Source organism: Podarcis raffonei, chromosome 7 (assembly GCF_027172205.1).
Source record: "Podarcis raffonei isolate rPodRaf1 chromosome 7, rPodRaf1.pri, whole genome shotgun sequence".
Taxonomy (NCBI): domain Eukaryota; kingdom Metazoa; phylum Chordata; class Lepidosauria; order Squamata; family Lacertidae; genus Podarcis; species Podarcis raffonei.
The window spans coordinates 8,206,310-8,223,173 of NC_070608.1; the positions used below are offsets into that span (position 1 = coordinate 8,206,310).

Sequence of the window (16,864 nt, forward strand, 5' to 3'; positions counted from 1 at the left end):
CCCTCCAAGCACCAATTTAACCAATGCCTAACCGCCATGGAGCCCACAGCTCACCGCCAAACCACTCACAGCCCCAGCCAAGACCTCAGCTTGGCCACCACCGCACCTATCCAAGCCTCATTCCCAGAAGCAGAAAGGTGCACGCCATCAGCTTGGAAAAAGGATGGCACCTGAAAAAGAATCTCAGGGTGAAAAAATCACATCTCCACCCAGCTCAACGATCTTTTTAGACACAGCAGAATTGATGCGCTTCCTGGCCCTTTCAGTGGCAGCTGGGCAACGACTACCCTTCCAAACACATCGTTGCAAAAGCTTTGACCAAAATATTTTTGCTGTCGGCACCACTGCCCGCAGCTTCTCCAGGTCACCCAAAATTGCAGCACGTGGTGAAAAAACAGTCCATGGAAACCAGGTCGTTCTCACCCAGCTGCACCCCAACAGCAGTGGGCGGCCCTTCCAGCAGCACCTGCCTCCGAATCAGTGGCAGGAATTCTGGCCGGCGCATTCCCCGTCTGGACAGCCAAGGCAACTGCACATGTGGAGGAAGGCCAAGACCCGGTCCCAATCCGGACTGCCGTGCACTGATGCCAGCCCAATGCATGAGGCTGTGCCCCACCATCCAGATGCGGACAGCTGCTAAACCTAAGATAAAACAAGCAAAAATTGAAAGACACCAATAATGTTAACGAACATAACCTTTGAATGCATTCAATTTCCAACGACCTGTATTTTATTTCCACTGCCTTATTAACACGCTTTCCGGCCTTCACGGTGGTAGTTTGTCTAGGCATTGCTTCCCAACCAGCTGCACCTGACCTCAGCAGGGCACCACTGACGACTGGGCCCCACCATATCGTCAGTACCAGCAAACATTGTGGGGGAGCAATGAATCCCAAGGCAACCGCATCCCGCCAGGTGTCGTTCCCCATAGGGGAAAGATGCGCCCCATCTGCCCTAAAGAGGGCAACAGCCTTGAAGAAAATAGCAGGGTGCAATATTACAGAACCACCTAAGGCAAGGACCTATTTTATTTGTTATTTTATTTTATTTACTTTATTTATTTTATTCTATTGTCCACCACCTTATTAACATGCTTTCTGGCCTGCTCGGTGGTAGTTTGTCTAGGCATTGGTTCCCGACTAGCTGCACCTGACCTCAGTAGGGCAGCACTGACGACTGGGCCCCACCATATCGTCAGTACAAATAAACAGCGTGGGGGAGCAATGAACCAGGATCAGACTCAAGCTCACCCCCAAATGCTCCCAGGGACTCTTGCGTGGCCCCACCCCTCGAAAGGGGTCGACAAAAGCATGGCGAATCCTTGGATTCCCTTAATGGAATATCTTTGCGCATTGGAGGGAACAGGTGCTCCAACCCCCCCCCCTCCAGACCACCTTGAACCAATGCCTTAAATTATTTTGAGTCCAGGGAGAGCTGCCATCAACTCAATCCAAGCCCTCTTGCATGCAGGGATGCAGACTTATGCTGGAGGAAGACAGCAAACATTCTCGCCCAGCTGTACTACCAGCACTGCGGGAGGACCTGCACAGGTCACACTCGACCGCACCAAAGGAAGCATCTCCTCACAAAGCATTCCCCATCTGGACATCCAGTATATGTTCACATGGGCAGGAAGACTGAGATGGCACCCCAGTCCAAACTTGTCAACATGCTTGCCAGCCTAGTGTACAATGCTGTGGCCCAAATGTGCACAGCTGCTCCTATGGGGAAAAAAAAAAAAAAGGAAATAACAGACAAGCATCAGCACAGACATCATTGTGACACTTCCTGATATAACCCTTGTCAGCATCAGACTTCCAATGACCCGTATTCACAATCCTGTCTCCTGACAGGCCCCCAGTGTGCAGCCTTTGCAGCAGCACCTAATTGTAAGGAATGAGGCGTGTTCAGCGGTAAGCAAGCCATAGGCCGTAATAACTGGTGCACGACGTAAGCACATTGATGCCTGGCTAACGGGAACCCATTTTCATGCACTAGGAGCGGGCCAGCCCCCAGGGAATAAAAAGCCAAATATTCTGTTATCCATAACCGGGCAAGGGCCCTCCTCACCTGTGGCGGGAAGCCTGATTGTGGCACTCCTGCCCACCAAGTCTGTTTTTGAGTTCCCAACTCTAATGACAAGCTCCAAAGGATAAGGAAAAGTCCTGAAGCAATAAGCCTCCAGACTCTCAGCCCCGTGCTGGCTCCAACAACCATTTCCCAACCCTCAGTGCAAAAATGCAATGGACTACTGAAAGGAGTCTCGCCTTGATCTTTAACCAGCAGACAAGTTTTAACTTGTTGAAGATACTGCATATGTAAAAATTGACCGACTTCCTGCCCACTGTCCTATGAGGTTGGAGCCTATTCCAACCTTCCAAGGCCCTGCGCACTACAAACTTTATACAAGGGTCTCCGAAAAATAAAGCTTCAGTGTAACAGACATTGCAGCGGACTGAATTCTGATAGTTATAACCGCACGCCCAATCTGCAGCAGGTGGACCAAATACTGCAGGATCTGCTCAGAGGATGGGGGCCAATTCATCTGAATGGCCGAGGACTGCCAGCTTAAGGCTAAGAAATCCATCCAGGCCTTCCCATAAGAGCTAAAAGCAGAAGGGGAAATGGAAGCTGCTGCTCTCTGTAATTACTAATTGTTGTCAAAATGCCACCGGTGGTCTGGAAAAGTCTGGCAATAGCTGAGTCTGGAGCTCAGGATCTGAAGCACTTCATCTGAAAATGGGATAGAGTGTCAGCGACATCATTAGAGGATCCCGTAATTTGGAGAGTAGAAAGCACAATATTAAACCTTAAGCGGCGCAGCTCGAAAGCATGAGCGGAGGGGCAGAGACTGTGCTAGAGCGTGAGGACTGTTTTGCCAAGACGCTCACCACTACCTGGTTATCAAACCAAAAGCAGATCCGATGGTCACTGAACTCCTCGTGCAATGAACCCGTGCAATGCACATACACACACTCCGTGCAATGAAACCACACCTTCCGTACAATGCAACAACACACTCCGTGCAATGCAACTACACACTCCATGCAATGCACACACACCCTCCATGCAATGCACACACCCTCCGTGCAATGCAACTGCAAATCTCTCACGCAATGCAATGCAATGCAATTGCAGCCTGTGCAGCGCCGTGCCCTGCAACGCACAGAGCAAACTGCAATGCGGGCACGCAAAGGTGCTTTCTCCTACTTGCATATTGCAAACGTGGCGCCTGTTACATCCCTCGCAGTGAGGTAACCACCAAAAGGACCTAAGTGTCCAGGTAGAGCAATGGGGGAGCATGCAGCTGTCCCATACAGGGACCAATCCTGCAACCTAGACATTACCGGCACTATGCGCTGACCCAGTGAAACCAATGCTTCATGGACCACATGGGGACACTATTCAGGCCGGAAACGCTTCCAGGCCATTAAATTCTAGGGCAAAGCCCTAGGATCACCTGCTAAGCCAGGCATAAATGTTTCCACTGAAATAGCAGAGTTGAGGTAGCCCACAGCTTGTCCAGGTACCCCTGCTTGCCCTTTTAGAGGGAAGCACCCCTTCAAGAAAACCCAAAGTTCTTTTATCACGAATGGGCTGAACTACCCAGCAACAGAATAGCCCAAAAGGAGCAGTTTGTTTTGTTTTGTTATAACAATGGCTAAGAGGGGGATATGAACCCTGTCTCCCAGGTCCTAGTCCTATACTTTAGCCACTAAGCCACAATGGCTCGTCTCTAAAATGGCAGTCGCCACTATCAGGGCAAAACAAACTTAAAGAAAATAAACTTGTTCAGAAACAGCATAGTTCAAGAGCATATACAGAGTGCTCATAGTCCTTGGAGGCACAGGGAGCCCCTGGGGCCCTCTGTCTGCCTCAGATATACATTAACAGCAACTGGGCCTGCAAGCAGCTACATTCCAATAGCGAGAATGAGTCACGTGTCACAGAGACTTAACAATTAACTGCTACCTGTAGCAGACTTAGGCTTGGAAGTTATGTGCAGGCCGAATAGGCCTCCCTGCTTCTGATCTTGAGAATCTTAGTCTCATAGCAATTTTAAAGGAACTCAAAATAGTGCTCCCACCCAAGGCTATCTTAAAATTTGGCCAACAGCGCTGCACACACTCAAAATAAAGCCAACCTTCGGGGATACTATAACGAAAGTGATTCCAGCTAAGCTGGGAACAGCCCTGACTAGCCCCACAATTTCAACAAGAGAAATGGGGGAAACCTTTTTGCAAAAGAAAGCCCCTAACGGGGGCTCTCTCCCTATTGGGAAAGGCAAGCCATAGATACAGGGAGAATCTTCCCACAGGGCAGGGTAAGGGGTGGGGGAGAAATTGAACAGGAAAGGGGGGGAATTAAATTATTTAAGGGACTAGAGAGGATTAAAAGGAAAGGGGAAATACAGAAATAAAGAAATGTAACCAGACAATGAGAAGATTGTCCAAGTGCTCCATGTGATCCGGTGCAAAACGGCCAAGAGGACGTCCAACGTCTGGCCCCTGTATTTAAAGACTCTTACCCCTCCTCCAAATTGGCAACAATCAAAACTCCCCAGCAACCCAAATTTAACCACTTAAAGGCTTGGGTTCCTTACCAAATTTGCCTAGTCACTGCAGGGTGGCTTGTTCCCCCAACCGCAACACGTGCTCTCTGTTAGGGAGAACACGCTTTCCCCCCCCTCAAAAAAGGCTGTCAGGAGATAGCAGGGCCTTCTCAGTAGTGGCGCCCTCCCTGTGGAACACCTTCCCTTCAGATGTCAGGAGATAAAGAAATACACAACTTTTAGAAGACATCTGAAGGGAAGTTTTTAATGTTTGATGTTTTATTATGTTTTTATATATGCAGTAAGCCGCCCAGAGTGGCTGGGAAAGCCTAGCCAGATGGGTGACGTATAAATAAGATGATGGTGATGATAAAGATGCTGATCTTAGGGAAGAGCCACGGCTTATTCTCCTTCAAAAACGACTTGTAATCACAATTGCCACCCAGATGCCTGTGGGAAACCCACAAACGGAACCTGAGCATAGGAACATTCTCCCCTTTTGTGGTTTCCAACAACTCATATTTGAAAGCAGTAGACAACCCGTCCAAGTGACACTGACACCAAAATCCTACACATACACTAAAGCAAAATAAAGCAAGTTTTACCACCCCACTCCCTTTCCCCTCCTTCCTTTCCACAACCTTTTACTGTAGGCAACACCAGTGGGGTTTTTCCTAAACATTTTGTGAATCTAAGTTTGGCCTCATTGAGGGGCAGTATTTCAATATGAGTAGGAAAATGAGAGTACCCCTAAACATTTTTTTTAGGGGGGGGAAATCCCACTGGGCAACACGAATGTCTCACATCGAATGTAACTGAGCTATAGAAAAGACTGTAACCTGAAAAAGAGACAATGCATGTACTTTTGTAACCAAAGAAAATCTTTAATAAAAAATATTTTCTTAAAAAAAACATTACTACCCTTGACTGTGGAGGCAGAGCACAGCCAATATGGCTAGTAGCTGTTGAACTTGTCCTATCATCATTTAAAACCATCCAATCAATGTTATAAAAAGCAACAGCAACATTATTTAATAATAACTGGAGGTTCACAAAACCTTTTAGGGGCATGTGTGTCAACTTCTGGGGTGCTATTCCATGGCAACACCTAACTGCTTCATTTCTGATCCCACCAGGTCACATTTGAGCAAAAGCCACTGCCAGATCCTCTCTCTCTTCAAGTAACATTTTGTACAGCAGGATTAGAAACAGAAAAGCACACACCTGCCGAAAGTGAAGGCAACACTCACAGGGGCCCCATTGCAATGCTAGCCACGTCTATCAATCTGAGCATTGCTTTCTTCCTGCCTTCTCAGGCAGGAGGTTTTTAATTAAGGGAAAGCTCTGCAGGGTCTAGTATCTCAATCTGCTTGCATACAACCGGCATTGTCTTGCGGTTGTTTTTAATTGTTGGGGGGTGTGGAGGTTCAGGAAGGCCCCCATGTTTTCAAGTTACCATCGCTGCTGTGAAAAAAAGGAAGAGCCAGGGGACAGAAGTGTGTGATGGTGTGTGTGTGCTGTTTTTCTTCCATTACTGTGTTTTTCCATTACATTGGTACCTCGGGTTACAGACGCTTCAGGTTACAGACACTTCAGGTTACAGACTCTGCTAACCCAGAAATAGTACCTCAGGTTAAGAACTTTGCTTCAGGATGAGAACAGAAATTACACGGCAGCCACACGGCAGCCGCGGAGGGCCCCATTAGCTAAAGTGGTGTCTCAGGTTAAGAACAGTTTCAGGTTAAGATCGGACCTCCATAACAAATTAAGTTCTTAACCCGAGGTACCACTGTAGTGGTAAATGGCTTGCCACTTTCTTCGTTCACAGACCATCTGAAGCTTGTGAGGGAAGGGGGGGGTGTTGCTGCTGCTTATGGGTACAGCAAAAGCAAGTGGGGAGGGTAAAGAGAGAGAACCCCACTCTTCCTGCATGGTTTCTGGAAAGATGGGTTATGATGAGATCATAGAATCATAGAATCATAGAGTTGGAAGAGACCACAAGGGCCATCGAGTCCAACCCCCTGCCAAGCAGGAAACACCATCAGAGCACTCCTGACATATGGTTGTCAAGCCTCTGCTTAAAGACCTCCAAAGAAGGAGACTCCACCACACTCCTTGGCAGCAAATTCCACTGTCGAACAGCTCTTACTGTCAGGAAGTTCTTCCTAATGTTTAGGTGGAATCTTCTTTCCTGCAGTTTGGATCCATTGCTCCGTGTCCGCTTCTCTAGAGCAGCAGAAAACAACCTTTCTCCCTCCTCTATGTGACATCCTTTTATACATTTGAACATGGCTATCATATCACCCCTTAACCTCCTCTCCTCCAGGCTAAACATGCCCAGCTCCCTTAGCCGTTCCTCATAAGGCATCGTTTCCAGGCCTTTGACCATTTTGGTTGCCCTCCTCTGGACACGTTCCAGTTTGTCAGTGTCCTTCTTGAACTGTGGTGCCCAGAACTGGACACAGTACTCCAGGTGAGGTCTGACCAGAGCAGAATACAGTGGCACTATTACTTCCCTTGATCTAGATGTCAGAGGGCTGCTGATAGGATTCCTGTTTTTTGAACTGAAACCATGTGGCATCAGTGAAGGTTCAGGAGGAATCTAGAAGGGTTCAGTGCAGTGGTGGCGAACCTATGGCACATGTGCCAGAGTGGGCACTTAGAGCTGTCTCTGCGGGCATGCGCACCATCGCCCCATCATTCAAAGTGTCTTGCTGCTCCCCCCACCACCAGTGAGGGTGTGAAATGCTCACTAGATTGTGTTCCACCCGCAGCAGTGTTGGGGGGGGGAGTCGCAGTTGGCGAGTTGGAGACGCATGTTTGCTGTGCTGACGCGAGTGAGTGTAACTGTTTTTTAGTTGAGTTAGTTATTTTCTGTGTTCCCCTTGAAGAAGCTCCAGATCCCTGCACAATCTGCCCCCGAAAAGCTCAACAACTTTGTGCAATCCTCCCCCCAAAAAACTCAACAACATGGATAAAAATGGTAAATTGCCATGTTGGCACTTTGCGATAAATAAGTGGGTTTTGGGTTGCAGTTTGGGCACTCGGTCTCTAAAAGGTTTGGTGTATGAGGATCTGAGCAGCCCAGGAGCAGAGCTAAAGCAGGTTTCAATTGACCTGAGGGCCTAGCCTAGCCCTAGACATGTTTTGGTGCTACCTTAATGAAGCATAATTAGACTGTTACCTCACTAGGAAGTTAGCCTGGCTATTCCAGGAATTTGAAAGCTTGCTTGGATTTTTACACTTGTTGAATCCAGAAATTAGAAGGATCCAGCAATTAGAAGCCTTCCTCCTCACCGAAAAACCTCATAGCAGTATTTACTCATTGATGAGATCAAGGAAAATTCCATGGGGAAGTTGTGCTCAAGCCTCGAGACACACAAGAGTGTACCAAAGTGAACAATTAAGGCTTTGTTGGTGTATTTATCGACTTTCCTCACTTAGGTTGCAGGAGGAGGAGGAGAAAGTCTCTTAAAACTTGCATGCAAGTTTTTGCATCTGATCAGCTCAGGTTTAGCAAAGTTTGTCTCAATTAACTAGTATACACCCACTGACTTGTGAGATCAGTGAAATACATGGGTACATAGAAAGTCATATTTAGGAGTTTGCTATGTCTGCCATTTGATGAAAAGAATGAAAGGCATCTGAACTTTTTAATGCATCAATCAAATCAAACAGAGAAACATAATCTTGAACCATTACAATGCTGTTCCACCTTAGAGGAGGTGGTCCTTACTGTACAATGGAGAAGATGAGATGTCTGTTCTAAAACAGCAGCAGTCTGTTATTTTTATTAAAGCGTGGGGTATTATTATTATTATTATTATTATTATTATTATTATTATTATGCAGGGCAGAGAGATTATTTCTAATTATTTTAACTAAACAAAGAATGCTGCCCAGATTTATCAGGGTTGAGTTTTAATCAATCAAAAGTTTTAAAATTAATTAAGCTGATTTATCAACGCAAAGTTGCAGGCCTAGAATTAATGTAGCAATTAACTTACATGCAGAGAGCTCTGCAAGGCATTCGGTCTGACCTCTGTGGAAGTCCAGGCTTGAGAATTAATTCTGCAATTAATTAATTGGCAACAAGCATCACTTTGATCTTGCAGCCCATGTTTTTGGAAGGTTCATCGGAATTAGCATGCAGAGAAAGCATCCCACACAATGCCAGTATTCTCACCGAGCAAGCTGGGGTCAAGGTCGGCTTACTTCAATGACGTATATTGCTTTAAAAGCCTTGATGAAAGGGACCGGCAAAGAAGTAAAAACACCATAGCAGGGATCCTTCCCATTAAACATGGCTGGAAGCATCTCTCTGACAGCTGTATACTAGCTCTGTTCTGGTTTGCAATAGTCTCTCCTACACTGATTTAAAGCATAGAGAGCCTTTGTTATCAAGTTATACCAGAAGCTTTAACTGGCTTTTTTGTGGCAGTATAAGGATGGTGCTGTGGGTTAAACCACAGAGCCTAGGACTTGCCGATCAGAAGGTTGGTGGTTCGAATCCCTGCGATGAGGTGAGCTCCTGTTGCTCAGTCCCAGCTCCTGCCAACCTAGCAGTTCGAAAGCACGTCAAAGTGCAAGTAGATAAATAGGTACCGCTCCGGCAGGAAGGTAAACGGTGTTTCCGTGTGCTGCTCTGGTTCACCAGAAGCGGCTTAGTCATGCTGGCCACATGACCTGGAAGCTGTACACTGGCTCCCTCGGCCAGTAAAGCGAGATGAGCGCTGCAACCCCAGAGTCGGTCACGACTGGACCTAATGGCCAGGGGTCCCTTTGCCTTTACCTTTAAGGAACAACAGAGTTATGGTGACATATTTTGTGGGCTAGAGTCCACCTCATCAAGGGCACTGGGGGCTGATGACGCACTTTAGTCCATGAGCACATACACCTTCGTAAGAGTCCTCAGGTCAAAGGCCCATCTAGTCCAGCATCTTCTCACAGTGACCAACCAAAGCCCATAGGAAGCTGTAGACAGCACTTGACTGCAAACAGGCTTCTCCCCTCCTGTACTTTCTAGCATCTGGTATTCAGAGACAGCAGAGGAAGAACATAGACTTCATGACTAGTAGCCATTGATGTCCTTGTCTGCCATACACTTAATTAACCTTATTCCAAAGTTATCCAAGTTGGTGGCTGTCTTCTGAGTGCAAAGTGTCATAAACGTTTCCACCAACTATAAATGCGTTGGTCTTGGAATGTGCCACAAGACTCTTTTGTGCTGCAAAATAGTACCAAAGATACGGAAATGAAGTGGTGGTGAAACCAGCACATCCTGCTCCTACAATATTGGTATCTTTCCACCTCTGCCTGGAGATGTTGAAGACTGAAGCTGTGATGTTTGAACTATGGCCTTCTGGAAAATAAAGACCCTTGGAGGACATGCATTATATTGGCTGGCCCCCGTATAAATAATGTCTCTAATATGCTACCAATTATGCACCACTGGGGATGCTAGCAAAGGTATGTTTGGAAGAGAAAATTACATTAGGTTCTGTGTCTCTGAAGGGAGTTAGTGTATCAAATATACACAAACACACTTATACATATATAATAATAATACAATCAAATTGCTTTTCTTTCTTTTTTGTCCCGTTAGATTAAGAGAAGAATAGATTTGGCCAGTAATGCAGTTTTACCAATGGCTCTAGAATGATGAGTTTTCAATGAAAATAAATCAGGCTGTATTGCCTGCCTTTCGAAGAGCTTATCTGCTTCATGCTTTTTATTGTCGTCACTGCGGTAGAGCAAATAAATGAGTTTTCTTTTTCTACTGTCCACGCTTCCATTATGATGCTTGGCTGAAGTGCTGGGGCTGAACGAGGCAGGGGCTCAGTGTCTTGTGGAACGTTCTCAAAGGAAAACATGTTTTAGTTTTCCAGACCCACCACAAACTGGAAGCCAAAGATAGATGAGAGGAAGCACCATGTGATGTGTCTGTCAATGGGATGTGCCACAGTGTTTAGATGGGGGAAATGGAGGTTCTGATGCCCCCACATACAGTGGTACCTCTGGTTGCGAACGGGATCTGTTCCGGAGTCCCGTTTGCAACATGAAAAGAACACAACCCACAGTGGCGCGTCTACGCACGTGCAGGTTGCGATTTGCCGCTTCTGCACATGCACATGACATCATTTTGCGCGTCTGCGCATGCGCGAGCGGCGAAACCCGGAAGTATACCCTTTCTGGTACTTCCAGGTCGCCACGGGATGTAACCTGAAAGAGAATAACACGAAGTGGATGTAACATGAGGTATGACTGTATACAGTTTCCTGTACTTATATACAGTGGTACCTCGGGTTACATACGCTTCAGGTTACAGACTCCGCTAACCCAGAAATATTATCTCGGGTTAAGAACTTTGCTTCAGGATGAGAAAAGAAATCATGCAGTGGTGGTGCAGCTGTAACAGGAGGCCCCATTATCTAAAGTTGTGCTTCAGGTTAAGAACAGTTTCAGGTTAAGAACAGACCTCCAGAATGAATTAAGTTCTTAATCCGAGGTACCACTGTATATATAAAGTTTATGGAACTTACACCAGGAATAAAAGAGGGAGGTCCAATTCAAAATCTATTTTAAAGTCTTGTTTTCACTCCGCCATCTTGCTCCCGAAGAGGTTTCGGATTTGTCATAACTTTACACCAGTTTATCTCAAGGTGGCATAAATTACACTGGCTCCCATAGTTCGGATTGCTGCCCCCCAAGTGTTTGATGCATTCCAAATGCATAGAAGTGCGGGGCCTGATTAATTCTGGTTCTCCAGGGTGGAAATCTATCTCATAGTTATTCTGTTTTCGGATTTTGTTTTGCAGGCGATTCAATTCTTTGTGCAGCCTGCGTCCATGAGAACACCGTCTACAGCAGAGTGTTCCAGATTTTGTACAGGAATGAAGAGATTGTCATCAATGAATCCATGAACTTCAGGGCCCACCTTCTTGTGGATGGTGAAAAGGTTTGTTCCTCTCAGTTTGGACTCTCCTTCTTTTACACACATGCATATACACACAAAGAGTGAATCTGGTTCCACTGGTAAGGTATATTGCAGTTATTAATATTGCAGAATCTGAAGCAACTGGAAGCATGAAAATGGCAACTGCACCCCCCTCCCATGCTAGGGCACTGCTGGGTCTCTTGTCAATTTTTCTGTGCCTCTCTGAGACCTCTGTCTCACTATGCCAGGGGTAGGATGCGGCCCAGGGGCCGGATGCGGCCCAATCGCCTTCTCAATCTGGCCCATGGACCGTCCAGGAATCCACCTGTTTTTACATAAGTAGAACGTGTCCTTTTATTTAAAATGCATCTCTGGGTTATTTGTGGGGCATAGGAATTCGTTCACCCCACCCCCAATATAGTCCGGCCCACCACATGGTCTGAGGGACGGTGGAGTGGCCCATGGCTGAAAAAGGTTGCTGACCCCTGCTCTATGCCATTCTTCAAGTTGCTAGTCAGTTGGCTCTCTGGTACGGTCAAACCTCAGTTCCCAAATGCCTCAATTTTGGAATGTTTCGGCTCCCGAACACCGAAAACCCAGAAGTCAATGTTCCTGTTTTCTAACGTTTTTTGAAGCCAAACGTCCAACGCGACTTCTGCTTGAGTGCAGGAAGCTCCTGCAGCCAATCGGAAGCCACACCTCAGTTGTTGAACATTTTGGAAGGCAAACAGACTGCTGAAATGGATTATCTTCGACAACTGAGGTTTGACTGTACTTGTGTTTCCTGAGTCGCACGTCAGCAGGAATGCTGATAGATACTTGGGAGCTGAAAATCTTATGCATCTGAGGTAAATTCATGCTGATTTAGCAGGGCCCCTTGATAGAACTGTCACACTCAGGTTGCATTGCATCACATTGTTTCTCAGAACACACACACACACACAATTTCCTATGTGTTATGAGGCCTTGCTTGTAATGACAGTTCTCTTTTTCAATAACCTCTACAGGTGGAAGAGGCACTAAGAGAAGCAGACTTTCAACTTAAGCTGGACTTGCATTTTACGGACAGTGAGCAACAGTGAGCACTTTTTGCTTTCCTAAGGCAAACTGATTGTTGTGGATTCTGATGCAAACTGGCCCAAATCAGGACTAACCCGCAGATAGAAATGTAGCTGTTCTTTGAATTCCCTCCGAAGGTTGCCGCTCTGCCATTAGCTAAAAACAAACCAATAAACAAAAAACATGCATATGGTGGCCCTTGGTGGCCATGACATCCACACTGTGTGATCTGCCTTGTGGCTGCAGTCAGTGATTTCAGCTCAGCTGTGGCGACAGTTCTCCAGCAGTGATATCAGGTTGTGGAGGCTAGCCAAGGCTACATACCTAGGCTAGAATCCCACTTTTGTTGCTAGTGAAGTGTAGGTGGGTTCCCACGAGGCAAGACACAGTGATAACAGCAATAACCATTATTGAACTAACAGAACTGGCCAACAGGGGCAAAACAACTGCATATACAGTGGTACCTCGGGTTAAGTACTTAATTCGTTCCGGAGGTCTGTTCTTAACCTGAAACTGTTCTTAACCTGAAGCACCACTTTAGCTAATGGGGCCTCTTGCTGCCACCGCGCTGCCGAAGCACAATTTCTGTTCTCATCCTGAAGCAAAGTTCTTAACCTGAAGCACTATTTCTGGGTTAGCGGGGTCTGTAACCTGAAGCGTATGTAACCTGAAGCGTATGTAACCCGAGGTACCACTGTATACATTTCTGAAGACCTAGGCCACTCCCACTCCCAACGAGATTGGCTATCTAAACTTCCAAGCTGCGAATCATGACTTAGAGTTCAAGGGCCAATGAAACAGGCCCAAATCCTGAAATGTTCTGTGACTGGATATCACGTATCGAATCAGAACACAGGAACTCAGAATCCTTAGTCCAGACCCAAGCTCTGGCAAACACAGACCGCTGAATGCATAACAGGAAGATAGGTTTTAAAAAATGTTTTGACATAAAATACATTTAGACATTGATATTTTGCGACAAAAGATATTCAGAATAGTTTTAAAAGTGAGTTTTTATGATTTTATTCATTTTTTAAAAAAATAAGCATGTGAAAATGGCAAAGAAATAGACTGCTAATTGCTAGTGTCTTCTAGTATTCGGGGTCACCAACATGGCACCCATGGAGTCTTCCTTGGCACCTACTTGGCATCTATTTGCTTGGAAGAAGCTAATAGAATAATAGAATAAGTAAGAGTGTTGTGGCAACTTCTATGTTTTGCAAATGTACCTTCAGCTCCAAAACTTTGGCAGCTCTAGATCTCAATAGCCATTTCCTGCATCATTCATCTAAACCTCCCTCTTTTACGGAGCAAGCCTAAGTTTCTTCATTGAGAAGTTCCCTAGAATTCATCTCTAGTAAGTGTGTTTAGGGTTGCATTCCTAGACTTTCCAAAGTTAATCTCCCCTACAGAGAGTCTGCCTCCTTTGGTGCTGCTATGTCCAATGCCCTGATAGATTGTAGGACATGGAATCACATGAGGAAAAACATTTCCACTTCCCTGAATTGAAGGTAGATTTCTTCCCCCTCCCCACTGGAAACTGTGGGTCCCAGCAGGCTACATTTGAAAGTGGTTGGTATTCTACCCCACTCCAATTCCTGGGCTCCCCGGTTATTGATGGTCTTACTGTTATTTCTTAATTATTGTGTTTTCTGGTTTAAAATGTATTCCATTTACACATTGCTCTTATATAGTATTTTATTGTGCTGGTTTCCTATTTGAGGTTTTATGTGCTGGCATTTTCTAACACCTTTTGTGGCTTTATTGTCATATTTTCATTTTGTTTTTGCCTGATGCCTGGAGAATTTATTTCATGAAGAATCTCATAAATACAATAAAGAGATAATATTGCTTGAAGCTGCCTTAGAAGGCAGAGTTGGTTTTTTTATTTTTATTTTATTTCTCTTTTCAAGTCCCTTTGTTTTGCTCTGGGTTAAGATAAAGAAACTAACTCGTAATGATGATGATGGTTTAATCTAAGCAATCATGTAGTTTTCCCAAGGATTACAGAATGTATCGACTATTCCATAATGGGCTAGCTTGGGAAAATAGAATTTACTAAGGCTCCCTGCACCATGAATGCTATGGCGGTCATAATCTTTGCTTCTAACATTATGTTCTACGCATGTCCCACCCATGTTCTACCGTCAATGTCAGAAGCATTCTGTCTCCGAATACCAGTTGCTGGTAATCTCAGATGGACAGAGAGTTGTTCTCTGTCCATGTTAAGCTTTCAGGCTTCTTACAGGCATTTTTTGGGCCACTGTGAACACAGGATGCTGGACTAGACAGGTCTTGGTTGGATCCAGCAAACTCTTCTCATGTCCTGTATGGCGGCAAATCTGGGCTACCCAACACCGACTGGCCTCAAAGGTTCCCATGGTGCCATAATTCGAATGTTTGTCAATGGACCACAGAGATTTTTAAAAAGTCCCTCAGTGAAATATCTGTACCTGATTTTCCACAAAATCCCTCTTTAGAAGCTTCAGCACGCTTTTCAAAAGTCATGTTTTGAACTTTGAACTTCACCCCCCCCCCCCAATTTAACATTTCTGTTCAGTTAGGAATAAGAGGGAAGATTCCAATAGTGAGAACAGGATCATAAATGGCCTGATCCAGCAAGACTCTTCTTACCATTATTATTATTATTATTATTATTATTATTATTATTATTATTATTATTATTATTATATGAGCTTCTGTGACATCATTAGTACCAAATGAATGCGTGACTGGGGAATATATATATATATATTTGCACTGGACACTCAGATGTGTAGACACACATTCTCTTTAACAGCACGGACATGGGAATAAAATGGATTGTCCTTTTTTGTCCTAGCTCTTCCTTCACCTCTTACACAGGCTTCTCAAAAGTCTTAATGGCTTGTGTCAGCAGCTTCTCCTAAAATGACAAAAGCAGGTTTAAGCCCAATTGCTGACTTTTTTTTTTTTAAGGATCTGTGAATGGTGCAATGCAAGTCACTTTGGGTTTTTCGCAGCGATGTCATAATATTGACACTGCTGCTACAAGTACAATTAAGAGCTAAGCACCAGCCTTGTAAATGCTCCTCGTTGCCAAGTGAATTGCTGCCAAGTGATAAAAATTCCACTCACACCATTGTCTCTGGGGCTGCATCCATGCAGCAGATTGAGCCAGCAGAAGGCTCTTCTCAATTAGCTACCAGGCTAAGTTGAAGGTGGTAGTACAAAGCCCTGTACAGTTTGCATTGGGATACCTTGAAGACCAGCTTATTCCTTATTGTTGTTGTTGTTTACTTGTGTCCGACTCTTCATGACCCCATGGACCAGAGCACGCCAGGCACTCCTGTCTTCCACTGCCTCCAGCAGCTTGGTCAAACTCATGTTCATAGCTTCGAGAACACTATCCAACCATCTCGTCCTCTGTCGCCCCCATCTCCTTGTGCCCTCCATCTTTCCCAACATCAGGGTCTTTTCCAGGGAGTCTTCTCTTCTCATGAGGTGGCCAAAGTATCATAGCCTCAGCTTCATGATCTGTCCTTCCAGTGAGCACTCAGGGCTGATTTCCTTCAGAATGGATAGGTTTGATCATCTTGCAGTCCATGGGACTCTCAAGAGTCTCCTCCAGCACCAGAATTCAAAAGCATCAATTCTTCGGCCGTCAGCCTTCTTTATGGTCCAGCTCTCACTTCCATACATCACTACTGGGAAAACCATAGCTTTAACTATACGGACCTTTGTCGGCAAGGTGATGTCTTTCTTATTCCTTATAGGCCCAACCAATCACTGTGCTCTGTAGGAGAGAGCCTCCTGTGGATACCATCTCATCAGAAAGTTCATTCCACCCATTGTGAGAACAGGGCTTTTATTGTGGTGGCACCTATGCTTTGGAACAACCACCCTCTCCAGTACACGTCAGGAAGCTGTCATCTCTGTTGATTTGTATTGCATTTTTTTAAAAAAGAGTTTTGTTTTATTGCTTGTGCATTTACTGCCTGGGGCTCCATTGGGAGGAAGTGGGTTATTAAATAAACAAACAAACAAATGCAATTATTTTAACTGGATTTTTTTCTATATGTATTTGTTTCAAAGCTGTTTTATATGCAATTGTTTTAACTTTTTTGTAGATAGACAGACAGGGACGCAGGTGGCACTGTGGGTTAAACCACAGAGCCTAGGACTTGCTGATCAGAAGGTTGGCGGATCAAATCCCCGCGACCGGGTGAGCTCTCGTCAAATCCTGCTCCTGCCAACCTAGCAGTTCGAAAGTACGTCAAAGTGCAAGTAGATAAATAGGTACCACTCCGGCGGGAAGGTAAATGGCATTTCCATGT

General features: G+C 45.3%; 1 protein-coding gene across 3 annotated transcripts in view; it reads left to right on the plus strand.

Annotated features, from left to right (window-relative positions):
• Positions 1–16,864, plus strand: part of FAM135B (family with sequence similarity 135 member B) — a 151,205-nt gene that overhangs the window by 80,488 nt on the left and 53,853 nt on the right. For all 3 annotated transcript variants that reach the window (XM_053395235.1, XM_053395234.1, XM_053395236.1), the window contains exons 4-5: positions 11,371–11,510; positions 12,497–12,567. In XM_053395235.1, the coding sequence (XP_053251210.1) occupies positions 11,371–11,510; positions 12,497–12,567 (211 nt within the window). The remainder of the gene's footprint in view (positions 1–11,370; positions 11,511–12,496; positions 12,568–16,864) is intronic.